General features: G+C 54.3%; 8 protein-coding genes across 8 annotated transcripts; 5 read left to right on the forward strand and 3 right to left on the reverse strand.

Annotated features, from left to right (window-relative positions):
• Positions 1-171: 171 nt before the first annotated feature.
• BKA78DRAFT_333330 (putative sulfur metabolite repression control protein SconB) lies at positions 172-2,387 on the reverse strand (the record flags this gene model as incomplete). The annotated part of the gene is made up of 3 exons (XM_066890072.1): positions 172-242; positions 323-2,030; positions 2,079-2,387. The coding sequence occupies 3 exons, from the start codon at positions 2,385-2,387 to the stop codon at positions 172-174; spliced, it is 2,088 nt and encodes a 695-aa protein (XP_066740614.1).
• A 1,352-nt stretch (positions 2,388-3,739) lies between these two features.
• On the forward strand, positions 3,740-5,980 carry BKA78DRAFT_323836 (autophagy protein Apg17-domain-containing protein). Its single transcript, XM_066889230.1, has 3 exons — positions 3,740-4,128; positions 4,178-5,183; positions 5,242-5,980. The coding sequence occupies exons 1-3, from the start codon at positions 3,835-3,837 to the stop codon at positions 5,589-5,591; spliced, it is 1,650 nt and encodes a 549-aa protein (XP_066740615.1). The 5' UTR covers positions 3,740-3,834; the 3' UTR covers positions 5,592-5,980.
• Positions 5,981-8,976: 2,996 nt separating this feature from the next.
• Positions 8,977-11,299, forward strand: BKA78DRAFT_323841 (uncharacterized protein). Its single transcript, XM_066889231.1, has one exon. It carries the CDS (start codon positions 9,254-9,256, stop codon positions 10,970-10,972), a length of 1,719 nt encoding a protein of 572 aa, XP_066740616.1. The 5' UTR covers positions 8,977-9,253; the 3' UTR covers positions 10,973-11,299.
• Positions 11,300-11,988: 689 nt separating this feature from the next.
• On the forward strand, positions 11,989-13,694 carry BKA78DRAFT_256820 (TLC domain-containing protein; the record flags this gene model as incomplete). The annotated part of the gene is made up of 4 exons (XM_066885129.1): positions 11,989-12,190; positions 12,246-12,559; positions 12,642-12,929; positions 12,984-13,694. The coding sequence occupies 4 exons, from the start codon at positions 11,989-11,991 to the stop codon at positions 13,692-13,694; spliced, it is 1,515 nt and encodes a 504-aa protein (XP_066740617.1).
• Positions 13,695-15,545: 1,851 nt separating this feature from the next.
• On the forward strand, positions 15,546-18,081 carry BKA78DRAFT_382695 (uncharacterized protein; the record flags this gene model as incomplete). The annotated part of the gene is made up of 3 exons (XM_066893042.1): positions 15,546-16,304; positions 16,421-17,290; positions 17,396-18,081. 3 exons carry the CDS (start codon positions 15,546-15,548, stop codon positions 17,675-17,677), a joined length of 1,911 nt encoding a protein of 636 aa, XP_066740618.1. The 3' UTR covers positions 17,678-18,081.
• A 792-nt stretch (positions 18,082-18,873) lies between these two features.
• BKA78DRAFT_323855 (uncharacterized protein) lies at positions 18,874-21,395 on the reverse strand. The gene is made up of 2 exons (XM_066889232.1): positions 19,716-21,395; positions 18,874-19,460 (listed from the first exon to the last, which is right to left on the reverse strand). Exons 1-2 carry the CDS (start codon positions 21,328-21,330, stop codon positions 19,345-19,347), a joined length of 1,731 nt encoding a protein of 576 aa, XP_066740619.1. The 5' UTR covers positions 21,331-21,395; the 3' UTR covers positions 18,874-19,344.
• Positions 21,396-22,985: 1,590 nt separating this feature from the next.
• BKA78DRAFT_382697 (uncharacterized protein) lies at positions 22,986-24,462 on the reverse strand. The gene is made up of 2 exons (XM_066893043.1): positions 24,303-24,462; positions 22,986-23,861 (listed from the first exon to the last, which is right to left on the reverse strand). The coding sequence occupies exons 1-2, from the start codon at positions 24,394-24,396 to the stop codon at positions 23,200-23,202; spliced, it is 756 nt and encodes a 251-aa protein (XP_066740620.1). The 5' UTR covers positions 24,397-24,462; the 3' UTR covers positions 22,986-23,199.
• A 631-nt stretch (positions 24,463-25,093) lies between these two features.
• BKA78DRAFT_287832 (uncharacterized protein) lies at positions 25,094-26,268 on the forward strand (the record flags this gene model as incomplete). The annotated part of the gene is made up of 2 exons (XM_066885735.1): positions 25,094-25,392; positions 25,437-26,268. The coding sequence occupies 2 exons, from the start codon at positions 25,094-25,096 to the stop codon at positions 25,999-26,001; spliced, it is 864 nt and encodes a 287-aa protein (XP_066740621.1). The 3' UTR covers positions 26,002-26,268.
• Positions 26,269-26,374: the final 106 nt, after the last annotated feature.

The raw sequence follows: 26,374 nt of genomic DNA on the forward strand, positions 1-26,374 counted from the left end.
GCGCCGTTGTCGTGCCAATCCAGCCTAGTCCAGTCCAGTCCATGCTATGAAATCCTGCTGTTCCAATCCAGCACCAGTTTGAGTAAGGGAAATACAACAACAACCATGGAACGCCTTGCTACAAAAATTGTTCAAGAGGGAAAATGTGGAGAAACAAGGAATACAGACATCCTAGGAGTCATCGTGGTTGGAACAAAAGATCAAAATCATGCTGCTGGAGCAGCGGCAGTGGGCGTGGCAGCCTGTTCGTTGTCGTCGCCGCTGGCATCAGTCACGTCCTCGACCTTTGACTCCTGCAGCGCGCTCGGGGAGTGATCAGCACCACAGCCGAAGCTCATGACGCGGACCTCGCAGTCCTCGCCAGCAGAGACTAGGCGCGAGTCGCTGAGCCCGACGCAGGTGACAGGGCCTTGATGGCCTGTAAAGGTGCGCTCGTGCTGACCAGTCCGCGGGTCCCAGACCTTGACCATGCGGTCTTCAGCACCGGAGACGAGGCGCAGAGTATCAGCAGCAACAGCCCAGATACCCTCGACGTGACCGAAGAATTTGCGCAGGCAACGGCCTGTAGCAACGCTCCAAAGGCGGATGGTGCCGTCCAGGGCGCCGGTAATCATGTAGCGCGGCGGCTGGGGACGATTCGGCTGGTCTGCGAAGAAAGGTCGGCCTTCGTCGCTCGCGCTGCTGTGCGGAGGAGTCGCGACGCCAAAGACATCATCCGGAGTCTCGGGTTCGGGTTCAGGATCTTGTTCGGCGTCCGAGTGCGGATCGGTCTCTTCCTCATCGAGCTCAAACTCTGGTGGCATGAGAACGACCTGTTGCACTTGGCCAACATGTCCTTTGAAGACCTTCAGACAGCGCTTCGTGTCAAGATCCCAGATGCGTGCTGTGCAGTCGTCCGAGGCCGAAAAGAGGGTGCGCGAACCCGGGTCGATTCTGACGGAATTGACCCAATCAGTGTGGCCCTTGAGGTTGAAGGTGGCTTTGTCGGGAAAGTTCCACACGCGAATGGTGTGGTCCATGGAGCCCGTGGCAAGAATGTTGTTTGCGAAATGCAAAGTAACGATTCCGCCACTGTGACCCGACATGGTGCGCAAAAGCTCTCCAGTCTTCCAGTTCCACAACTTCACACTCCGGTCGAGTCCAGCGCTGAACAGACGGCTCTCATCAAATTGGAGGCAGCGAACGCCAGCGGTGTGGCCCGCCAAAGTACGGATTTCCTTGCCAGACTCGGTGTCCCAGATTTTGATGGTAGCATCGTATGATCCAGTCGCAATGATGTTGTCGTCAAACTGCAAGCACATGATCCCGTTTGTGTGTCCACGGAGGACTTTGGTCGTGCAGCGGCCATATTTCCAGTTGGTGCCCACCTTGAAACGGTCCTTGTAAACTTCCTTCCATGGACGCTTGGTGCGCGGTTCAAAGTACGAATCTTGCGAATTTAAACTTGGTCCAGCCTGGCACTGGCGCTTTGAAGATCCAGCATCATCCTGCTCGGAAATCCGGCGCTTCAAGGCACCTGCGGCGTTGGGTGCTGGTGCTGGGTTTGTGCTGTTCGCTTCGTTATCGGCGGGAAGTGGGCTGATGGTCGGCGACCACTCGTTCAAACCCCGCCCAGTGGCGCGCAGTTGCATTTGCCTCTTTTCCGTCCGTAATCGCTTGGCCTCGAGAAGTGGAAGCCCCCAGCCGCACTTGGTGCACTTGCGATCAATATGTTGCTCGCACATTTTGTGCCATACAACATCATCGTCGGCAAGTTGCCTCCAGCGCTGGCTGACTTGTGAGGCTTTGCAGAGAGAAGTGGTGTCGAGATAGCAGAGGATCTTAAAGGCGAGTTCGGGAGGAAGAGCGGATACAAAGTCAATCTTGATCAGATCGCGGACGGAGGCGGCCACAAAGGAGAGTTGCGGAAAACAGCACTGGGCGAGAATGCCTTGCAGCATGAGCTGCCGGTGCTTTGCTGGAGCGGCAGAAAAAAGAGACCAAACGTGCGCGATGCCTTGTTGGTCGGATTGCGAGAGACTGGCGAGTTCCTACAGCTTGTTAGCCACCTCACGAGGAAAATATAGACATGCGCTTACCTTTTGGAGCTGCTCCATGGACGGCTCATTCGCCTGCCGTCTGCACTTTATATCAGGTCTATGTCTATAACAGTATTTCGTGTTGGAGGAGCGGTCCACGGCGGATGGTGGTTGCGGATGGTTGCCAAGAGGGTTATACTGGTTGGGAATGTGCTGAGCCAGGAAAGGCTGGACAGTCTCGACAGCCTGTTTGCTGGTCGAAGATATTGATATCGAGTCGTCTTTGGCGTCTGCGTGCTTGTCGGCCTTGGGGCTGGTTTGACCATGTCGGGTCCTCGGACGGGAGTGATCATGGTCGTGAGAGTCCATGTCGATGTGGGTAGGTTCGGGTGTGACCTGGGGAGGATGGCGCAGCGACAGGCGCCGGCGGTGGTGGTGAGGGTCGTGGAATAGCGAAGGTGGTGACGAGTTGTTGGTCATGGTTGTTGTCGGGAGGATTGAGCGGGGAAGAGAGGCCGGGGAGGAGTCGTCTTGTAGGAGGAGATGCGTGGACCGTGGTTCAGGCCATGCGCTGTCCGAGTGTCGAGATTGGCAGAGACGATGGCGTGCGAGATGCGGAGGGTCAGGGTGTTGGAGGAAGCTCGGGGAGGCGCGCTGGGATGTGTCGCAGTGATGGTGCAATGAGACTAGCAGTACGAAGGGAGCGGACGGATACGGCAAGGCAGTGCTGAGCAAAGGGATGAGGTGAGAGGATATAGCCAAGGTGCGGGCGAGTCGTTGGTCGAGAGTGGTGATGAGCCTGTGGGAGGACGTGGTGGCGCAATCGTCTCTTTGGGACTTTGCGCGTCCGTCCGGGCAGCAGCACGCAATCCGGTCACGTGTCTCCGCAACCGTCCAGACTCCTTCTCTGACAACTCTTTTTGCATCCCGACACCGCTCTACAAACTCAGAATTTGCATGGCGATTGCGCAGCTCCGGCATTCCCATCATCTCCTATTCAAGCCTGCCGTGCCGCATCGGACGAGCAGCCGGACAGTCAATCGAGCCAAGAAGTTCCTTTTCCTGGGGAAGCCGCACGAGCCACTATCCACATCGTCACCAGGCAAGGATGACCTTTTTTTGGGCTCTAATAGACTTCAAGGTGTTTTACATGCTGCGCGTGCCCCCAACACCAGCATCTCGCAATTGTTGCGTCTCCGTCTCAGTCTCGGATTCAGCTCCTCATTCCATGACCAAGCAGACTCGCTTCATTCTGGAATGTGGCAAACACCTTGATGGTCTGCCTGCGTTTAGTCGTGATCGATAACAAATCCCTCGTTAATAATATGTGAATTCAAGTGGACAAGACCAGTCCACCGCTGTCGCCACAAACACCGGGTGAAAAGTGTCAGCTGTGCTGTAGATAGAGTTAGTTGCTCTATAAGACTGCTTGCCCCTTGATAAGCTTGCTTTAGAGACATGGAAGAGGGCAGCACAGCAGTTTGATGCATTGAAGATCGACATGACAACTCCTCGAATACTCTGCTGTCCGATTTCATCAGCACTGAATAGAATATGCAGCACAAACAAATCCTGACCATCCGTTGCTGAACTTTGAAGTCAACAAGCCGTCTTCGTCTTCGAATTTTGTCCAGGCTGGTCCTGGCTAGTCGCGTGCCAACCAGGGTCTCCGCCGTTGCTCAAGACCGCCCGCTTACCGCCAACGTCGACACCACTCCCGTCGCCTCAACCACACCCCGCCATGCCGAACGCACTCCACAACCTACCTCGCCCTCTCCTCTCTCCTTGATGTGACCCTTCATCTTTTGCCGCCGTCATGGCATCGCCCCAGTCGCCGGCCGCCTCGGCAGGAAGCCTAGACGCGAGCCCGCCATCTCTAGAGCAACTAGTCACTCATTTTGTCAACGCAAAGCGGGCCCTTTCGTCCATTCACCACGTATGGCGCGCAAATGAAGTCGTCACCCAAGCCCGTCAGCTGCTGGAGGATGATGCTGTCCTCAGCAGCAAGAGCTCCTTTTTGCGCAAAGCCATAGATGAGCAGCTCAAGACGCTCAAGGCTCTGCGCTACGGAATCGAGCTTGTCGGCTTGGAGGGGAGCGCCGAGTTCAAGGTACTCGACTTGCCAACCCGACCTCTTTTGACGCTAATCACTCTACTAGGCTCTGTTAAGCAACCTCGACGAATCATCCCATAGTCTTCACACGACGCTCCAGACCCTCCGCGATACCCTAATACATCCCGAACTTCAAGCACCAGGAACTTCCCAGAAATACCTGTTCGACTTTATAGACTCGTCCAATGTAGACCAGCTCGAGGCGTCACTCCGTCAGTGCATCGACCGCACAAATGAAGCCGATTCGGCGCTGGGCGACACCATCGATACCTTTGATGCATCCATCGGACGCCTACAAGACGCCATAGCAGCATGCCCCGAAGTCTCGGTCCTCAATGCGCCCTCTCCGCTCCCCGAATCGTTCCATTCTCTCGAGTCTCATGCCACAGAGACCGCCTCCCTGCTCCAATCTCTCGTCAGCCACTACGATCTCTGCGTGACGGCGCTCAAGCACACCGAGGGCGGCAACGAAGCCGCGACGCGCGCAACATCGACCGAATCGCCCATTCCCACAGACGCCGACCTCCCGCCAGACATGGACCCGAATCTCCATGTCAATCTGCATCAGCTGTCCCTCGATGTCGCCAGTCTCCGCTCGGACGCGCCCCCGTCAGCACCGCTGACCGAAGCCGAACGCGCCGACATGCTCGCCGTGCTAGCCAACGACGCGACCGAAGTCGACGACGTCGTCGCCGAGATACGGGACCGGGTGTCAGACATGGAAGCGCTTGCGTCCGGAATGTCGGGCCACATCGACTCGCTACAAGCCTCATACACGGCGCTACTTGCCGTCTACAAGCTCTTGAAAGACATTAGCAAAGACATTCCCACCTACCTTGATGCCTGCCGGGCTTTCCAGGGCAAATGGGGCGAGGAAAAGTCGCGCATCGAAGAGGGCGTGCTGGCGCTGGAAGGGCTTCGCGAGTTCTACGACGGCTTCTTGGACGCGTATGACGGGCTCGTCGCGGAGATGGAGCGGCGCCGCCAGGTCGAGCGGAAGATGGAGGCGATTGCGCGCGAGGCGGCCAAGAAGCTGGAGAAGATCTATCAGGGTGCGTCGACAACTCAAACCCCACGTAGTGAGATTGTCAGCAACTAACATGACACTAGACGAACTTGACGCGCGCAACACTTTCCACATCACACAGGGCACACACCTGCCCTCGGACATCTGCCCCGCCGTCGTTCTGCCGCCTACGCGCTACGAGATTGTGGCCACGACGCAGAACGACGGCGAGGAGGGTGCCGAGGGCGATGGAGAGCGCGCAGCGGACGGCGAAGGCCACGATGAGGGCGACGCCGGAGCCGATGCTTCCCTTCGCGATGATGTCGCGGAGAAGACGGCACAGGAGGGCGTGCGGCCGCCCAAGCACGTCGGCGAGGCGATGAAGCAGCGCGCCGAGAAGAGGCGGACGTGGAGCGGTGGCGGTGGTCATGTCCAACAGAGGGGCGAGGAGTGAAGGTCGGGGGGCTTGATGGATTGGCCATTTGACGGGCTTACTTGACGACTGCCCTGCCTATTCAAACTCTTGTTCATCTTTCCACCTATACTTTCTCGAACAAAGTCGTACATAGCGAGGCTGCTAACATCACGTACGTCGTCGGTCGTCGATTGGCTGCGGGCTATTGGATTCACGAACGCTTTGTTCTGTTCATAATTGGTCGTTCGGTTTTTTGGTGCTGGTTCTGGTTTACTCAACTTTAGGATGTGATAGACCGGGCGGATGGATGGATGGCGTTGGGGTTCTGGGCACATTCAGGTCACGTACGTACTTGGGGACATGGATGCAGGTAGATTTTTATACCTATTCCATACCAAATGATTATCATGGCATTTTCTCTCTTCTCAGCAATTTTTCCAAGATTTCTCCGGTGCGTTGCTTCTGTGGAAGCTTTTGGAAGTTCACGTTCTGTCTGCTTGGGTCTCACATTGTAGCATGAAGGTGGATATACCAACAGTGAATAGTAAAAGGCAATACTGACCAGCCAGCCTTGGCAGAGAGCTTCGTTGCAAGCTCGATACATGAGCACCCTTGTCACCATCACAGTGGGCGACGAAAGGGATTGCTAATTTCGAGAATTTCTATTACTGCGTCAGAACCTACATACAAAGAGACGTGGAGTCTTCAAGCGCTTAATGTCTTGAACATTCTTCTCCTATGAATAGTCACAAGGAGCCTCTAAGTGCTTGTGTCTGAGAGTGCGACGACTTGAGGCTGAGCCTTGGTTCAATTTCTTTCGTCACCTACCGTGCCATCCTCTGGTGAGTGGGGTTCTCCGTAGCTCTTCCTGCTCCACAGGGTCTGTCTTGGCCGCGCAGAAAGCCTTCGAGTTGGCGATTTTTGTTTTTTTTCGTCGCCCGCTGCAAGACAGTAAAGAGCCTCTTGAGACTGGAGGCTCAGCCAGGAAATCACAGCCACGGGCAGCAGGAATCAAAGAAGAGCGAGGACAGGAAGCTTTGGGCTTAGAGGCAGGATTCGCATGCGAATCACATGTCTGATGTTTGACCAACAGGAGAGCGGGTCATGGCGACTACATCTTCGGGTGCCTCGTACCTAGCCAGAGACTTGATTAGGGAGGGCTCTTTTTAAAACAGTCGATCCAAGGTTCGGGGTTGATGGCCCCTACAAGTGTGCGAGCAGCGTCCACGGAGTGGCCCTCTGCGACTCTCGAATTGCTGAAGTCCGGGTGTTTTTCCAAGCGTATGCCTAGAAGTGTGAGTAGAGGGAGTTGTCAAGTGGCTTTTGCCTTGCTCATGGTTTGGCAGTCGGACAGAAACGATGGCTCCATGTGAGCGCTGTGCTTGAGCTCGAGCCAATGGAGCTTGCACCTTCAATTGCAACTGCGCGCAGCTTGTACCAGTACCTACCGTAGCAGTAATGCTGCTGTGCTCTGCTTGCCCTGATCTTCCCTTCCGCAACAGCTCCGCGTACATCAAACAAACGCGTTCATGAGAACCCGAGTGTCAATTGACTCATCTCCGCCAGCTTGCTGGCCGTGGCTGCTCACAGTCATTCAACCCCAAGCGGCGCGGCAGGAATCGGGATGCTCCCTGGCGGCCTTTTGATTATCGAGGATGGATTATCCCTTTGCTTGTTTTCAGGACAAGCGATCATATGTGGAGTTGATTAGGTGAGCGTGGAGACTTTCAAGTGTACAGGCGCTGATTGGGCTGTTGGAAGAGGCACGACTTTTTGCTCGCTTGAAGTTGAGTTGGGCAGTGCTTTCACCATACCTGATCAGTCCGTATTGAACGTCTCGCACGAGCCAGAAAAAAGGTCCTGAAATTCGGGCACAAGCAAAGGGATGGGTGATCTGTTTCGGCTGGTAGGCCGAGCGAGCGCTCGTGCCTACCTAACCATGTCAGCCTGCCGTTCTGGCATTGCTGTGAAGGAGGTGCACTTCTGGTTGCTCGCGATGCATCTGGAAGATTTTGCTGATCTTGATTGCTGTCGAGTCGTCGCGCCGCTGGTCTGCAAAACGCGTGTCAAAACGCGCTCCCCTGACCGGCGCGACGCGAGGAAAACAGCATTGAGGACGGTACCAAGTGGAATCGCTCCGTTCGGATTCGGATGACGGTGGTCAATCGGACATGAAGTGAGTCGACAGCAAACGGACTGCAATTTCGTGGCGCGGCACCCTTGGATTATTTGTCTTGTCGGAGAGCCTGGGTTCCTTGGTGGTGCACGGAAGGGAGGGCGTTCCGCGTTGCTCGGGACGTCCAGCCGTCGGCCGGCCGCGTTGGCCCGTGGAACCCGCGCCGCGCCCCGGTGGCCGAGTGACGGGATGCTGTGCCATTGATGGCAGGCTAGAGCATGCTCTGGATTGGTTGGCGGGCCTTTTTTCTGTTATCCCTTGCTTCAACGTTTGTTCGAGATGCCGTGACCGTTGGTTGTTGCTGGGCTGGGGTCGAGCACACAAGAGCCTTCGGAGGTTGCAAAACCCATGGGATAGAGTGACTTTTGTTGCAAATCCATGGGATGGCATATTTGGTGAAAGAAAATGGGGTTGCTTCTGTTTTCAGGGGAAATTCGAATGAATGAAAATGATAGTCTTGCGTTGGACTCGCATGATCATCAGATTGCCAGATTGACCTGACATCCCCAATCATTACTTGCAGTAGGGACGACCTTGTAGACCTGCACTTCAAAGCGAATCTGGCACAGCCATGGCCAAAACACGACGAGGCGTCGCCGGGCAGTCCAGGAATTGGAGGTTGCCAATAGTTCCGGTAAGCGCTAGCAAGCCCGCTTCCTCCCGGATAGCCGCAGAGAGTCGGGGCTTGTTGGAATTAATCATTATCTCCACGCCGGTTTTGATGCTTGTGAGGGCCATGTTCCGTGTTCATGGCGAGACTGAAGACTGGGCAAAGGCAATGAGAGGCGGAACTTTTGCGCGTGACCCGAGGCTGGCTTAGTTGTCAGTCGACAAGCACGCGTGGGGTCTGTCTCTGATGAATTCGAGGAGGTCCGACTGGAGCATGGCAAGTCATGGTTGACAAGCTGTAGTCTGTGCGGTCATGTTGATCCCCAGCCTTCATTTGGTCCAGGGTTTGACGTAGGACGACGGCGTTGGGTCCCAAGGGCCATCACAGGAAGGTCGAGGTCGCCTTGTCGATGGAGCGATCAGCGGTCGACCGTGTCCGTCTCAAGCGACCAAGGATGGCACTGAAGCCGTCTGCAGGGTGACTTCACAAGTGTCGTTGCGCTGGCGGATTTTCTGGAGACGGGGCGCAGAGTGGACGGTGTTGGACTCGAAGAAAGTCATTTTACCCGGAGGCGGGACTTTGCACGTGATGCGCCGTTTGCAAAGAAATCCTTTGCGATTCCTTGCTCGCCCGCCGTCCGCACTGACAAGCCCGTCACCACATCATAAACATCGTCCTCCCAGTCTTGTCGTCACACCATAAACACCGTCCTCGCTGCCCTGCCATCCCAACCCTACACATCCTCGAATTTTCGACCTCGCCAACCACCCGCTTCCAGACCCTCGGCTTTCCTAGCTATGACCACGGCATGCGGCACGCGACACACTAGATAACCACCACCCAACCTCTCCGCTCGTCTCGTCTGCAGATCCAGCGCTCCAACACCCCACCGTCGACCGCTGCGACGACCACAACATGGCATTCAACTTCAACTGGTCGCCGCTGATCGCGGACACCTCGCGAGCCCGCGAGATGCTGACAGCCGCGCTGAACAAGTCGCCGAAGCCGCCGATCATCGTTGACGACATCATCGTCACCGAGCTCAACCTCGGCGCCGTCCCGCCAGAACTCGAGATTTTGGAGATTGGAGACTTGGCCGAAGACCGCTTCCGCGGCATCTTCAAAATGACATACTCGGGCGACGCCTTTTTGACCTTGAAAACGCGCGTGCAGGCCAATCCGCTCAACACCTACCTCTCGACAAAGCCCTCCTTTGCATCACCACAACCTCTCGCCGCCGCCGACGGGCTGACCATTCCGCTGCAAATCACCCTCTCCGACATTCGATTGTCCGGCTTCGTCATATTGGTCTTCTCGCGGCATAAGGGCCTTACACTAGTCTTCCGCAACGATCCCCTGGAATCGCTCAAGGTCTCGTCTACATTCGACTCGATACCGTTCGTGAGGGACTATCTACAAAAGGAAATTGAGAAGCAGCTGCGAGTACTGTTCATGGAGGATTTGCCAGCGATTCTTCACCGGCTATCGCTGCGGCTTTGGTCTCCAGAGTACCGGGAAATGGACGAAAAGGTCTTGAACACAAAGAGCAACAGTGGAACAAGCACACCGGCGCCAGTCGACCCATTTGCAAGCCCACCGCAATATCCCATCGACGCGTACGGAAATCCTCTGGACGAGAGCCAAATTTCAGACTTATCTCTCGACCCGCAAGCCGAGATCCATGCGTCCTTTTCCCAGAAGAATCTCCTGCGTTTGGCTGCGTTGAACGACTCGAATCGGACACTCTCGCTCTTTACACCTTCCATTCGCGATGCCGTCTTCCGCGCGTGGGCTGGCTCAGCCGAACGAGCAGAGCCGTCTGCCCCGCACATCTCGCCTCTCACCCAATCCTCGCTGTCTCGCGTTCATTTCGCTGGAAGCACGACGCCTAGCACCCTCAGCGTTTCAGAAGGCACCGATGACGGCAGCATTTCGTCGAGACCCACTTATTCCAGCTCCAACTCCACATACAACAGTCTGGGTCTAGGCGGTGGAAGGTCGCGAGCACATGCACAGAGGAAGAGGAAGAGGAGGATTGTCAATCTTCGCAAGGACAAGACGGTTGCAGATGATGCGAGCACCACGACTGAGATGCCCGAATCATCCCTCGAGGCGTCGGTCAGCTCGTCCGTCATTGACGAGGAACGGGAAGAGGATTTGGTCACGCCTCCCCAGTCCCCGCCTCAGGAATCTGGCAAGCAGACGAGGCGCAACAGCATCGAAAAGGCTCCCGTTACTTCAACGAGTTCCAAGCTTCAAGAAGTCCAACAAACTCCCGAAACCGAGCAGCCCGCCAGTCGTCCAGCTCTCACGCACGCATCTACCTCGAGCGTTCCGATTCGCCCACACCTTCGCGATGTCAAGAAACCATTTTCGCACGCGCACTCATACACGTCGCCTTCGTCGTCCAGCGGCCGCCTCCAAGCATCTGCACTACCATATGGCGAGATGCCAGCTTCTGGAAGCATTCTGGAACAGGCTTGGATGATGAAGATGGCGACCGAAATTGCACGCAAGGTGCGTGACGAAAAAGAGCGCGAGGCGCGCGGGGCTGGCAGCAGCGACTCCGGATCATTCTGGGACAGGCGCATGGAAGACGAAATGGATGCGCCCCCTGCGTACACAGCCGCGTAACCATACCCGGTATCTTTCACTCCCTTAACACACATGGCGACTATTTTCCTTTTCACGAGTTACGATTACATCTTTCGGTACAAGAGGTTCAAAAAATTGGGTAGCGCGGGATGCAACCGACGGTTTGGGTCATGTTAGAGCGGTTGGCATTGCCGGACGCAAAAGGTCCTGGGCGGCTGTTTGAGATTGATTGTAAAGTCACGAGGCAGGCGTTCGTTTACGATTTTCTTTCTTGCACATTGATACCCTCTGGAGGAAACGCGAGGGTTGCGCGTTGGATGTAGGATAGAAGTTCCTAGATAGCTTTACATTGTACTCCTCTCGTCAGACGCCGAACTGCTACAGTGACAGCCGTTGACAGGCGCCTCGTGTGGTTGGGAGCACAGGTGGCGTTGGAGCAGTCGGCGAAGCCGCGAGGCCCCCGATTCTGTATCCAAAGCGAGTCGGCACGATGGCTTTCTCGCAGCCCTCATTCGCTGCACTGCGGGCTCAACCCTTGCAGCGTGTACATTACATGCAATGTATCAGGTTTGCCCACAACCAGTTTCGTACCGTACGCTGAAGCGGTGCTTTTCTCGCTCCACGGCCGCACCGCACCGCACCGCCAGCGCTCGAGCTTCCCAAACAGCTTCCCCGCAACCACAACAACAACAACACCACACCCTCAATCTGTCTTTACCAGGCGTAGCCCTGATCACTCCTTGATATCCAGCCGTTGCACTTTGTCGCTCCCTCGGCCGCGGCCCGGTGCACGTCCTACCCTACAGGTACACTCCACTACTGGCCAGATACACCGCCTTCAACTGAAACCGCGAAGCCCACCACATTTCGAAACCACCAATTGACCGTGCCACAACCCTCCTCGAGCTTCAAGTTGATCTCAATGACCCCTTGAAGTCAACCGTTTTTCCTCCTTGCGCCCGGCACACACTTGGCTCGCGCCGTGTGCTTCTCTGCTCTACCCCAACACAATGGAACACCAACTCGCCTCGCCCGCCACCGAGGCCAAATTCCTCATGCTCGACCAAGACTCCAGGCCTGCGCCCGTCGTCAATTCGCCCTCGGCTCCCAAACTGGTCAACAAGAATGACTTGATCGCCAGGGTCGCTGTCAATGGCAACGACCACGTTGTCAAGGCGCGCAAGGCGCGCCAGCTCAACACCAAGGACGATGGCTTAGCTGGCACATTTTGCAAGTGGATTGAGGCGCATCAAATTGGTATGCAACATCAATGCCTCGAAAATCATTATTACTTTAACTCACGAACCCGCAGGTCTTTCCATGAACCTTTTGCTCCTCCTCGCGCTCACCCACCTTTGCTTTCCTCGCGCCCGCCAAAGCACCCGCAAGTTCTTCGACCTGTCCTACTACAATCAGAATGCCAATGGATATCTCCAAGGGTACGACGACTTTCCCTTCGTCTTTTTCTGGGTGGTGGCGTTCACGGCGCTTAGAGCGGGCACCATGGACTATGTGCTCAAGCCGCTGGCGCGTCTTGGAGGAATTCGCAGCAAAAAGGCCTGCGTTCGCTTCGCTGAGCAGGGCTGGCTGGCGATTTACTACAGTTTTTCTTGGGCGGTGGGCATGGTAAGGTCTCCCAACGGGTCGGACATGAATTCCGCGAATGAGCTTCTTGGTATATGGGTTGACTAACAATGCCTTTTTGCAGTACATCTACTACCATTCACCGTACTGGCTCAACCTGACGGAGCTCTGGACCAACTTCCCCACGATCGCAATCAGCGGACTCATGAAGCGCTACTACCTCGTCCAATTCGCCTTTTGGCTGCAACAAATCTTTGTGATCAACATGGAGGCACGACGAAAGGACCATTGGCAAATGTTCACGCATCACATCATCACATGTGCGCTCATCTTCACGAGCTACAGCTACTACCAGACCAAGGTTGGCAACGTCATTTTGTGTCTCATGGACGTTGTGGACATTTTCCTCTCGGTAATTCAGACCCCACCACAAGCGCTAGAGAGTTTTGATGCTGATCATCCACAGGGAGCCAAGATCCTCAAGTACCTCGGATACCAGATGGCCTGTGATACTGCTTTTGGCATCTTTATCGTCTCGTGGACCGTTGCACGCCACGTTTTGTACCTCATGGTCATGCACTCGATCTGGTCAATCGTTCCCGTCGTCATGCCCTACGGGTGCTACGATTCTGTATCAGGATCCATGCTGCCAGACTCTCCAACTACTCCAGCGAATGGCGGCAGCGAAATCGCAAAGGAGATCCTGCAGCCCTTCCGCGATCCTGGTGGCGTCGTGTGCTTCAACGACCGGATCCGCATGTCATTTTTGGGACTTCTTGGTGGGCTGCAGGTCATTACGGTGTTGTGGTTTTACATGATCATCAAGGTCGCCTACAGGGTTCTTGCGGGCCAAGGAGCAGACGACACGAGATCAGACGACGAGGGCGAGGACGAGGAGGAAGAAAGCCACAGGCCAAATGGCGCCGACCCTGAGGACAGCCTGAGGCGCCATGAGAAGCCAGGCACGGAGGCCCTCAAGATTGCGACTCTCGACCAAAAGCCCCTCGAGCAAGAGGTTGGAGTCGAAGGACTGGCCTTCAACACACCAACGAGGCGGAGGAGCGAGAGGCTGTACAAGAGAACCGCTCCACGGACGAGTGGCATCAGCATCCCCGGTCACAGTGATAGAAAGGAGTTGCTTGGCCGCATTGGCTGCGATAAGCCTGTTTCGGAATGAGGCTAAGGTGATGGGACGGGCCGAGTTGCCAAAGCTTACCATACGAGACGACATCGAAGGCTGGCGTTTCCTCACTCGTCTTGGAGCACTTGGCACCCGCAACCTGTTTCATCGTCTACAAACTCTTTCATTGCTGACGAAGACTCCCCTTGAATTCCCCTTGACATCAGGATTTTCTTTTGCGTCTTTTCCAACAGATGCAGCTACGGCGTACATAACCTTCTCCATCCTCTCGCTCTGCTCTTTTCCCCCTCTCTTCCTTCTCCAGCCCGATTTTCAAAGAGTCATCGCGCATGCGTTGTTATCTCCATGGTTACGGGAACTGGGCATAGCATTGACGTGGACCACCAAAAAAGAAGCAAAAGAACGCTGGGATTCTCCTGTCACTGCATAGAAAAATATACCCCGATTCATTGATCCCCTTCTTCCTCTCTAGATGCGACACTTGTTTGGAGCATGGGATGATGGCATTGCGGGGGCATATTTGGTGAAAGAAAAGAGGTGTGAGGAAGCATTGTTGAGGTGGTGAATTGATGGAGGTCCTTTTTCTCTACTCCCTTTTTCTTTTCGTCCTTGATCCAGATCATCTCTGTCTCCTTGTCATCTGCCTTTTTGAGAATGGTGTGAAACGGAACGAATCAGACTTCACGATGGAAGGGAACAACGGTGTGTGTGGTGTTGCTGGTTGCCTGCTCGGGTGCATTACGAAATGGTTGGTCGGTTGGTTTGTGGGTCACTGGTCGGACGGGAATGACATACTGAACTGACTGAGTTGCTGGCATTGATTTTTTTCCCCCAAATGGAATGGTTGCTTTTTGTTTTTGCTGTTATTACCGTCGTTGTTGTCGTCGTCTCTGCTGGTCTCTGGTTTGAGTGGAGTGGAGTGGTGCAGCGTTGGAGCATGGGTGATTGATGCATTTTGGGTTTGGGTCGTGCGTCGCATTTCTGCGGGTGCTGGACGGGACGTCGCTACGGTTGTAGCGGGTTTTCGCGGGTTTGTGGCTCAAAAGCTTTGCGGTTGTTGTTTTCCATGTGGTTGAGTGTTGCTTGTTGGGTGAGTTGGACTGACTGGTTGCTGCTTCAAGACGCTGACGCTCGGTAGTTCCGATACCAAAACTCATGTTCAATGGTAATCAATCAAAAAGTTTTTCACGCTCAATGAGTTGAGTTTTGATGGACTTTGTGGTTTTGGCCTGAAAACAAGGTCACATGTAGTCGCGGTATTGACGAATTGGTTAGTGGAGTGCTCGCCATCTGGACTCATCGGAAGGGAAGGCTATTTCTCCCAATGGGAGTGAAGGCTCCAGAAAGAGTAACCGCAGCGTTTGCCTCCCTGCTCCTTCCGTTTGAACCGTACGTGTGCCTTAAATTGAGGTTTCCCACCACAACTACGCTCAATCTTTTCATCTCAATCCAATCAAGCCTCAATCAACTTCAGTCCAATCAACTTCATCTCAACTATCACCAAACATCCTCCCCTCTACCACCCAAACCGTCGGCAGCTAGACCGGCCGACCTCGCTCGCCAACACATACCCATCTGCAGCCAACCGTTCACCGCTGCTGCTTTGGTCTAACCCATCCTCAGCGTCGACAAGCAGCGAACTTGCTTCAAACTGGTATGACGCTCGCAGTTTTGGGCGATTCTACAAACTGACAACTGGTGTAGGGTGGCGTAAAAAGCAGGCTGGTCCTACGACCTGGTGTTGCGCTCCCTTCCACTCTCGTCTTGAGTTGGAGTCTGGCTACGTTTGATCTTGATCTCTTCCTTTGCATCATCAATCTACGAGGCCAGCAGCCTCTCCATTCTCACTCATCTTTACTTCTATCTTTACCTCATACGTCACTCAACATGGGCGGGAACGCTTTTCTGAACCGGCGCTACCCACCCATGGCGTTCCCAAGGATGCCCACGCCTCAGTACAATCGCGTCAAAGCGCACGTCACTGAGCGTCTGTTGGGCCTCTTTCACCACGCCGGTGTCGGCATCGAGGCTCCAGAGAAGTTCGATCACGGTGACGTCGACTTCGTCGTCTGCCGTCCCCGCGCCCCGAAGCTCCAGGGAGCGTTGCTGCCAGACTGCAAGGAACTCATTGAGAAGAGCTTGGGAGCAAGGTTCGGAAGGTTCGGAAATCAAGGTGTCCTGTTTCTGGCGATTCCGATGTCAAAGGCTGCCGGTGATGAGGATGCAGACGCCCCCGAGGGCGATGCTGTCGACCAATCTCAAGGTGATGAAGATGAAGTGAGGCAGCAGGACTATGTCCAAATCGACATCGTCATGTGCGCTGCTCCATCTCTCGTCCCTTACGCCCTTTTCAACGTATCCTACGGTGATCTGGCCGACTTTCTCAAGACGGGAACGCGCCCTTTTGGCCTGTCGTTCCGGCACTCGGGGTTGTGGATGCGCGTTCCGGACACTAACTGGAAAGATGACAAGAAAAGCCTCTTTTTTCTAAGCAAAGATGTCGACGCCATTCTGTCCTTCCTGGGACTAGACCCCAGAAAGTGGAAGGAAGGTTTCGCCAGCTTGGAGGAGATTTTCGAGTTTGCGGTTTCGTCCAAGTGGTTCTCGCGGGAGGACTTTAGCGTAAATAGAGACGAAGAAGACTCGGTAAGTCTTTCACCTACTTCCACCTATTCCCGACAGGAGTTCATCCGTCTTTCTTCCCTTTGACCTTCCCATGCCCCATCAATTCACAAATAAAACTGACCCCCAAGCCCTCACAGTCGGCCGTGTTCCCGCCCAGTCCCTCTGCGCGATCCAACACAACCTCAGCATCCACCAACACAGCTACGTCAGGCAGACCCGGCAGTTACGAGAAGTACAAGGCCAAGAAGCGATCGGTGTGGAACACGTTCGTCATGGAGTTCCTGCCGCTTCAGACCCTGCCGAACGACCCGTTCGCGCGTGCGCTGAAAAGCGAACCGTCGCCTACTGACTCTCAACCCTCCGAGCGACACCCCACACTGAAGCGTCATGATTCAGTCCTGGGCTCCCCGATGACGGTCAGCTTCAGTCCTCGAGTGGCAACTTCGGCCTCGTCGTCTGTCACGCTGTCATTCTCAGATGGAGAAGAAGAACATGACCAAGGCCAGCGAAGCGAGCAGCATCAGCTAAGGCACCAAGACGATGCCAACGACGGCAGTGGTGCTCGCGACACTGGAGCAGACGCAGCAGGTGATGCACGCAGCGAAGTCCTCGCGGCCGCGCTTTCGCAGTTTCCAGGCGCTGCAGAGCGCTACTACGCCGTGGTTGCCAAAAACTCTGCGGCCCAGCGCGAGAAGCTGTTCTGGGAGCGCGTGAGGGCAGAGCTTCCTGACATGATCAAGCAGCACGAGCGGGAGCAGGAGCAGGAGGAGCGGCAGCAGTCCAACGGAGACGAGCAGGGGAATGAACTGCAAAGGAAGAAGGGGACTGCCAGTGGGGAGGGCGATGTGGGTGAAAAGCGCGTCACGCACCACGTCACAGCGTTAAACCGGTACACGGTATTCGAGTGCGACGTGGGTGATGGCCACAGAGGTGAAGAGCTTGAGCACACGGGTCTGCGGATGCCGCGATTGAGGCACTCTCCTGAACTCGACGAGGCGAAGTTCGTGGTGAGTCTCTCTCTTTCCCCTTTACCCCCACCCTTTTTCTCCCCTTACTGCCGCGTTTCCTTCGTTCCCTCGAGGAGCTTCTCAAGACTAACATCACTCGCGCAGCCGTGGACGTCGACTTTTACGAACCGCAACACTTCCATGACCGACGATGACCTCATGGCCTTCGTCAGCGACAACTTCTACATCGCCTACGAGCTCGACCGCGCCCGCACGCGCCCGAAGCGTGAGAGAGAGCGCCAGGAGGCGGCCAGGCGCAAGGCGGAGCGTCGGGAGCAGCGCGAGCGGGAGGCGCAAGAGATGGAGAGGGAGCATGAGCGCGCTCGCACGACGGAGGAAGAGAGGCAGGAGGAGAGGGCCAGCGAGGGTGTCTGTGTTGGCCAGTGAGTGACCCGCCAGCGACGACAGCACCCGACCGCTACCATCAGCCAACCCTTTCCGACCCTCACTTCAATCGCGAAAATGGAGAACGGACGTGGAACTCGACGAGGGTCTGGATGGAGCAAAAAGGAGTCAGTGGCCGGTGAAAAAAGACATGAGTGGATGGAGCAAAAGGACGTGAGTGGATTGAGCAAGAAAAAGTGCTTAGACAAAGCAAAAGGAAGTGAGTCGACAGTTGGAAGTCCCGACTTTCGCAGTCGGATCAGAGGCACAAGAATGGTTGGATGGCCGATGGATCGATGATTGGTATTTTGGCGGAATTTGGCTTTGGAAAATAGTTTGGCTTTTGAAAATAGAGAAAAAAAAGTTGGCTTTTCGGAATTCTCGCGTCAAGGTGTCCGTGTCTGTCATGTAAATGTTGTTTCGATTGAGAAAGTAGCGGACCGCGACAGGGGCATTTGGTTCATCTGATCAGGTGGTCTGCTTGAGGTTCGGGACTTTCAGGTTGCTTCCTCGTCTTTTCGTAGAAATACCATCTTGAGAATTCACCTCACCGTACTTTGGCTTCAAGTTCCACTTCCGCAATGGGTGACAAAGGCACTTTGAGACTTTGCGTCGCTGTGTCAAAAAGCATGGGGATGGGGAGTGATCAAGCTCCTGACGCCTTGGAGATAGAGAGAAAATAATACTCCCTTGAAGGGCAGTCACGAGGAGCATTCAAGCGCTCGCGCTTAAGGAGTGCGACGACTCCACCTATGCACAGATTTCACTTCCGTGCTAAGGCTGAAATTTCAGAATGGCTGTGACCACGGAGACTCTTGTGCTCTCATGTCTCTCCACACACTGACAACTTCAATAATTGCCCATGACATCTCGTCTAGGTTAGAGACCTGGTAGCAAAAGTCGTGGCACACGTAGCTACGACTGCTCCCTGTAACTCCACGCAAAGGACTTGGTGAATTCCAATATCAAATGCGCAAGGCGCTTGAATGCTCCCTGCATACATCTCTTTCAATATAGAAACTTTCTACTGCTCTATGGCCGCCTCTGCTTTATTGCTCTCTCTTGGTCAAGCTCCTATGTGTGCCACGACTTTTCCTACAAAGCCTCGGTTCGAGCGTACGAAAGCTCCACGCTATTATGTACGACTAGTTGAGCACCAGCCGATCCTTACTTTTCCCGCACACTGAAAGGCCAGAGAGTGAAGCAAGAAGAGCATATATTGATGTTGATGCGAAGATAAACGGTCCCATGCGTGAAAAGCTACATGACTATGCCGACCGCAAACCACTTACAATCTATGCACATATCTGATAATAGCCAGATGGGTAGCAGCTAAGCAGATGCGCGGACAACCACCGATACTAGTCTCAGGGTCCATGATGTTTCTTCCCTGTACGCGCGCACCGTTCCTGAGACCCATTATCAACCTTCCCAGACCAGATTCATGCTTTGGCAGAAATGTTGTGACCCTTCATCTTTGACCTCGCTCATAAGTGGAGCCCTGACTGTACCATATCTGCTATAGTGGGATCCTGAAGTCTGATCACTCCTTGCCCCGCTGAACTTCGCTCTCATAAGAATGCGTCTCTGGCTGCTGCAGCTGTATGTAAATATATAGGCAATTACGCCACGTAAGTGAAGCCGCAACAAGATGAGAAGAAATTAAAAAATCAGAGATACCGACTCCTCAACGCCTGGCTGATGGTGCTCATTTTGCTCAGGCCACCGGCGTGCTGCATGTGGCTGAGGAGCTGCTCTTCGAGCGCCGACTGCGTTACGCTCGCATCTGTTTGCGAATGACTCATTAGCTGCTGCTATAAAGTGAGAGGTAGGATGCCGTTGCAGATAGACGGTTGTGGATAAAGGATACAAGAAGAGAGGGACAAATGAGAAGAGTGCGACGTCGAAGGGAGAGGAGGGAGTAACACTTCAGTGGCACTTGTCTCTCCATCGACCCAATAGTCGTCATCGTCGTCACTCTCCCATGCCCACTAATCTCCGTACTCAAACGGAAATTCAAGAAAAGTCCACTTGGACTCACCGTCTAAGTCACTGAAACTGCTGCCCATGCTCGGTGCGCCTTCACTGCCACCACCTTCGCCTCCTCGCTTGGATCCCGGGGCCGATCCCAATCCCCGTGGACTGCCCAGCCGGGCAAGCTCCGTACGGTGGTGACCGCCTGGACTCAGCGCACCAGTCCCATGCCGAAGGCCACCACGGCTCTCGGGTGGCGAAAAGGGGGACGGCTGGGTGCTGCGCCGATGGAGATGTTGATTACTTCCGCTGCCACTGCGACTGCCGTTGCCAGTGTTCGTGCCAGTACCAGGCCGTGACAGTTTTACAGCTTCGTCGTCGGTCCGCGGGTCGTTGGTAGAGGCCGATGTTGCCGACGAGTCGAGCCGCATGGGCTGCTTGCCTGACGCGATTTCACTGAGCGGGCGTCCGCCGCGTCGAGCTTCTGTGCTGGCCTTTGCTGTGGAAGGGTCCATCTTTCGGTCGTGATAACTGCGGGTACGGTTCGCCTCGGCGGGTTGCTGCTCCTTGGTTGTTGCGCTGGAAGATGCTTGGTATTGTTGCTGTTTGCGGCGTGAAGTGTGCGCAAAGGGCAGGAATCCATCATCATCTTCCTCCTCATCCTCGTCGTCCGGACGCAGACCGTAGTCAGTTGGGTCGTCATACTCGACATCTACATCGTCGAGACGCTCAAGAGGAGGCTTATTCTGACGGGCCATGAAGCGGGGAGGACGCTTGAAGAGCTGGCTTCTTCGGATCGGGTTGTCCTTGTCGTCATCACTGCTCGAAGATTCTGACTCTGACTCGGAAAGTATCGGGGATGTCGGACTAAGGGTGCGACTGTGTGGACGCGAAGCTTCTGCCGTCGTTTCGAGGGTGGGAGATGCACGACGAGGAGGAGGGAACGAGGAGCGAAAAGAAGAGCGAACTGGCTGCCGCGGAGAGGCTGGTGTTTGTGGACCACGGGATTGGGTTATGGTCGTCGCTGATGGAGTACGAGAGAGTTGACCTGCAAGTGTGACTCGAGGGCCGTCAACGTTGCTTCTTCCTGACTTACCTCCAGCACTTGGTACGGCAGTAGATATTCTAGCCGGCGGGACTGGGCTATCTCTCGATCTCATGCTCAGCGCAGATGCCGTTCTCGGTGCAGGATTCCCGCCTCCACTACCTCCTCTCTTCATAGGAATACTTCCAGGCGCGTTGCCTGTGCCACTGCCGCTGCCGCCACCAGAAGCACCACTCCCAACTTTGCGCATTTGTGCCCTCACATGGTTCAAGTGGCGCTCGTACAGCCAGGCAGCCTGTTGGAGTAGGAATCCAGAGGAGCAACCAAATCTCGAAGCCAAGTCCTGCCAGTCGATGTCATCTCGGGCTCCCTCCTTGGGCCTGCTAATTATCTTCCACAGCGCCTGGTCCTTGGTCTGATCCCAATCCACTTGTGCAGGATCTACAAAGTCCCGACGAGCAAAGGGAAGTCGAATGAGGACCGTGTAATGTACTTTTTGCTCCACAAGCGGAGTACCGCTACCGCGTTTCGAAAGGCTAGCTGCGTTGGACGAGGTTCGCGTGCGGGCATGGGCGGCTTGAGGCTTTGGGGAGGGATGGGGCGCACCACCCTGGCCGGAGGACGGGGGCGGCGTCATGATGGGGTCGTCTGAAGACGAGAGAGTTCTTGACGAGGAGGAGGAGAAGAGGAGTGATGTTGAGAAGGAAGGGCAGGTGACTCGGAGTAGAGCAGACGGTCAAGCTACGATAAGATAAGGTTCCCCGGATTCGGCCGTCTGCCGGGGCGTGCCTGCCGATCCCGTCTCTCCCGAACCACTCCCTTTCTTTCACCGCGCCAAAAGTCATTGTTTATTTTCCGGAGAATCAACATCCAGTTACTGCTGTTGCAGGCCGGCTTTAGAATCTCGGGTTCTTTGGTCAGCATTACAGTCCCTCATTTCCGATAATCAGGCCATTATGAATGCGGACAAATGGAGACACAACAGACAAAGGCAGCAAACAAGCCAAGATTTTATCAAAAGCTTTGTTCAAGTCTTGTCGTCACAATGGCATTATTATCATTATTACTCAGTGGGCGGCTCAGGTCCACAGCCTTACCAGTTGCAGCTCAAGACTTTTACCAAGCTCTTGTTTTGGGCATATGCACAGCCTTTTCACAAAGTCTAGGCAGAAAGGGAATTTTCGGAATCGCGGCGACCGGCCCGTTTGGTATAACTTATGGGTGTCGACTGTCGACCTGGGTCTTGCTTTTGAGGAGCAATCCAGATGGAGAAGGAGGTTTGGGTTGCTATCCTCACGGTGGATAGGCTGACTGTTATTCACCACTTCTGCGTGATTTCCTCTCGCAAGCTACCCCCGAAAGATTCGAAGATTGTAGAAGCATTCGGCTAGGATCTTCTCCTGCAGCAGGACGACCCGACGCCACACCCCTGACCCGATAAATCTTCACGCTCATTTTGGGCTTGGCCTGTCAACACGCGGTACCGCGGGGCTCTTCCCTATGATATTGCGGAGTGTCTTGCCCAGAAAAACTCGAGCTCATTGTCCTGTTTAGGTGATTCAACACCAAATTGGCTCCATTGCTTCACGATATCTCCGGTCTCGGACTCTGACTTCACATCCGAAAAAAGCGAGGTCGAGCCAAGGTAACTTACCAGCAATTCTTATTTGGAAACTCTGGCGCCACTGTCCAAAGGGGTACGAAGTAGGTACGAAGTAAGCACGAAGTAGGTACAGGCGAGTGAGCCGCTGGTCTGTGAGCTTTTCAACCAGGATCCTTCTGCAGGACATTGTATCAACTCACTTTTGCTACATGTCAGGCCTGAATTTAGAAAGTGGCAGGTTCATGATGTCGACTGCATGAGCGCGACTCCACTTGAAAGCGTTTAGCAGCATCTCACACATTACAAGCCACAAGGCCCGCTTACTTTTTGTGGTAAATCAGGGGGCGATTGGTATAGGGCCGATTTGGACGGCAACATGGAGGATTGATTTTGGCCCATTGCTGGGGGTGCGTATCGCTGGCATTTGCCGCAAGGTCTTAGCTAGTTGTTCTGAGTAAGAGCCTCATGATTCATGACGGGACTTACAAATGTGGCCAAGAGGTACGTACTCGACATCTTGGTGCGAGAGATGGACATTGAACATCATGGCATCAATCGATTTGAATTTTTTCCCAGTCGAACCGTTTGACCTTGGTGTGCCCCAGTTGACACAATAGCCCCTGGCAAGTGGTATAGAAGCATTTCTGTTGTAGCGCAGACAATGGAATGATTACAAGGGAAAGAGTTGTATTCGAAGACTTCTAGTCAGTGAACATGTCCTCTGCTTTCCTCGACGCGTAACTAGAACTTCTATGAGACTTCGTTTGCCACCACAGACCGTGTCAAGTTGAAGCCCAACGCTGATTTCCATAGCGCCTCCTTATCAACCCCCTGGCAGAGCAAACGATTCCAGCAATCAGTCTCAACCATGAGAACGTCCGGAAATCCCCGTGCTGACTTTCCTCATCCATCCCTCTCGACAATCCTTGCTCTCATCTTTCTGGCAGGTCGTGAATTACTTGGAGGCGTTCTAGCAAATAGGTGCTCGACCAGATGCTCCTCAATCCCCTTGGCCTCTTCCTCAACAGGATCCGCATCAGGCTCAGCATCCCTCTTTTTCGCTTTGTGACCCACTCCGCGGCAAGATGGTCCTGACCAACGCGCCTCAAGGAGCGCTTCGGCCATAGCCTCAGGATTTGGATTGGCGTCACGCTTGAATTTCTCTGAGACAGCGGCGACGGCGCATTCGAATAGGCTCAAAAAGCCGAGGTCGACCGTATTTGGGTGAGCAGCGCGACGTTCAAGGAGTGCCTCTTCCACAAAAGGGTCCGGATTAGACGCTGCGTCCCTTTTTTCCATCTTGTGCCTGTGGCCGATTCCACAGGAAGGGTGTGACCAAGCCGCCTCAGCAAGGGCCTCGGCCAGAGCCTCGGGGTCTGGATTGGCGTCACGCTTGAATCTCCCTTTGAGAGTGACGGCCACCAAGTCAGGCACATTGCACTCGGGTGGTAGTTGGGGGTTTGCGTCTGCGTTCGGGATAGCATCGCGAGGTTCTAGGGGTTGTTTGTCCTGAGCGAGGCCACTTTCGGGAGCGTTGCGTGCTTCAAGGTGTGCATTTTGAGGTTCTGCAAATGTCAGTGACAGTTAACGTAGGATCTTGTTGCAAATTCGACATCATGAGAGAATGATGAAGATTTGAGAGGAGATAAAGTGCTTGGGACGGATACATGGAGTCGAAAACTGCAAACTGAAGTTGTATGAAGCCAGATATGGCGAAGACGAGCACGCATCAACGTGAAGGATATTTCGATGTCAAGTGTGAATGGAAGATAATAACTCCCGGTGTTCATACGTAATGATCAAGGCTGAAAATTCCCCTGGTTTTGTTGGGCCCCTCAACTTACGAGGTGAAATCCAACGCAGACACGGGGGCAAAACGCTGAGGACATGAAAATGAAGAGCACGTCTGTTGAAACTCTTCGATAGGGATATGAAGATGCAAGAAAGGGGACAAACAGAGGAAAGTCATTGAAATCGTAAGCCGACGAAAGAACGAAAGTACGCACCTTCTCCAGTTGGAGCACCCAGAACCTTTACACCCAGGAAAATAGCGACAAGCGCTATGATGATTGATATGGCGGGGCCTTGGTTCATTTCCATTTTGTTTGAGAGACGAGTGTTGGATGGCAAAGGTGCATATATCTCACTTAGAAGGATGGCGTCCTGATGATCTAAGTAGAGGGGCAGTGGCCCCCCATTCCGTCTCATCATCTAAATTCGAAGCCAGAACGAAGTCTGTTGATCGGAACCGGGGCACGTCCCGTCACCCAAAGTTCTCAAGAGCCGTACATGACTTTGAAGAGGCTTAACTCTACCGGTTTCGGTAACCAGTAATGTCATCGTTGCAACGTGCTGTGAATTTTGCCTCAGGAATGATAGTCAATGCGTCCCGCGGTCCGCCTTCTTTTTTGGTGCGATTTTGGCAACTTTTGACGATGGACCATCGTGGATGCAGCATCAGCCGCATGTCTTGTGTTTGATGACCCTGCGCCGCACCTGTGTAGAAGAGCCAATTGAGGTGTGTCTTCTACGCCCATGCCCAGCCTGTTGTTCGGACGGGTTAGCCGTCCCGTCCGGCTGCGCCAAGTGCCTCTCCCGGCTGGTGCCGTCCCATCACATGGCTCCGGCCATTGTCTTTTGATAACTATACTGGCTATAACAGTACAGCTTGCGAGCAAGTACTCAACCCAATGGTATGTTGTGCTGTCAAAGACACATTATCTGTCAACTCGAGTACCCAGTGTCTGACGTTTGACTTCAGCTCCGCCGAAGCTTGCCGTCTCTCTCGGAGTCAGATATGGACTCCAAAACCAAGCACCAGGCGGGGAACCGCCAGAATCGGAAGCTGCCAACCACGTCTCGGAAGATTCTGTTGGTTGCGGTTCTTGTCCTGGGAATCAGCACGGCAGTTTTGAACCGACCGGTGGAGCGTGGACTCAATGCTTTCCGCTCGTTGTTTGGTGGACTTTCGCCTTCATGGCATGATGCCTGTCAAACCAAGCGTTTCACCACCTACCTGCTTTCCACGAATCCACTCCTCATTTACATTGAAGACTTTGTGACTGTCGATGAGGCGGACCATTTGATATCTCTCGCGTAAGTGCCTCGATTGGATCTTGATGTCGATTCATTGACGAAAGCAAAATCAGAAAATTTGAACCTTCTACGGTTGGGTTGGATCCAAGCAAACGTGCTTCGGTGGACTACCGCAAATCATGGAGTGCGGAGCTGCCTGACAGCCCGAGTGAGAACTTTTCCGATCCGGTCATTGAGTGTGTCGTCGATCGAGCATCGGCATTTCAAGGTTACGTGTCGCCGCTGGCAATGGAGACCCTACAGTTGGTCAAATATGGCCAAGGGGAATACTACGACCTCCACTACGACGCTTTCGGCGGTCTGAATCAAACGTATGGTAACCGGGAGAGCAGTTTCTTCGTGATCCTCCGGGCCAAGAACGTTGTCGGAGGAGCCACGTATTTCCCAAAGATTCCAAAACCCAAAAGCCCGGAGCTTTGCAGATTTTTGGACTGCACCGGGACCCACAAAGGCCTCGTCATCAAGCCCCGCGTAGGAAGTGCCGTCTTCTGGAGGAATCTTCGATCAAACTTCTCTATCCACCCTGCAACTCTCCATTCAGGCATGAAGGTAGAATCAGGCGAGAAGATAGGCGCCAATCTGTGGACTTGGAGCAAAGAGTTTGCTTGAGCTTGATGTACTTGATAGTCGAGGACAAAACTCCCAAACAACGACTCAGTCATATGCTGGACCTGCTGTTTGAGTAGTGCTTCCTGGTAAACAGCAATGGGAGTTGCGACATCGCGTGGTCCCGCCTGTTAGGCCATCCGGGTGCGTGAAGCTGAGCGAGCGGTTGGTGTTGCGAAGAATCTTGAACCATGATGGCTGGAGGAGGGTCTTGCGCAGCAGACTTTTGACGGTTGAAATACCTCTGAATGTCGTGATGATGTTTGCCTGGGTTTAGGTTGCGATGTAGGTGTTGACGTAGGATGAGCCACATGATTGGTGAAGAAAATCCTGAAAAAGTCATTGCCAGTATCTACTCTGCGGTCAGCTCGAAAGT

The sequence above is a fragment of the Phyllosticta capitalensis genome (assembly GCF_038381095.1).
Source record: "Phyllosticta capitalensis strain CBS 128856 chromosome Unknown BKA78scaffold_10, whole genome shotgun sequence".
Classification (NCBI taxonomy): Eukaryota; Fungi; Ascomycota; class Dothideomycetes; order Botryosphaeriales; family Phyllostictaceae; genus Phyllosticta; species Phyllosticta capitalensis.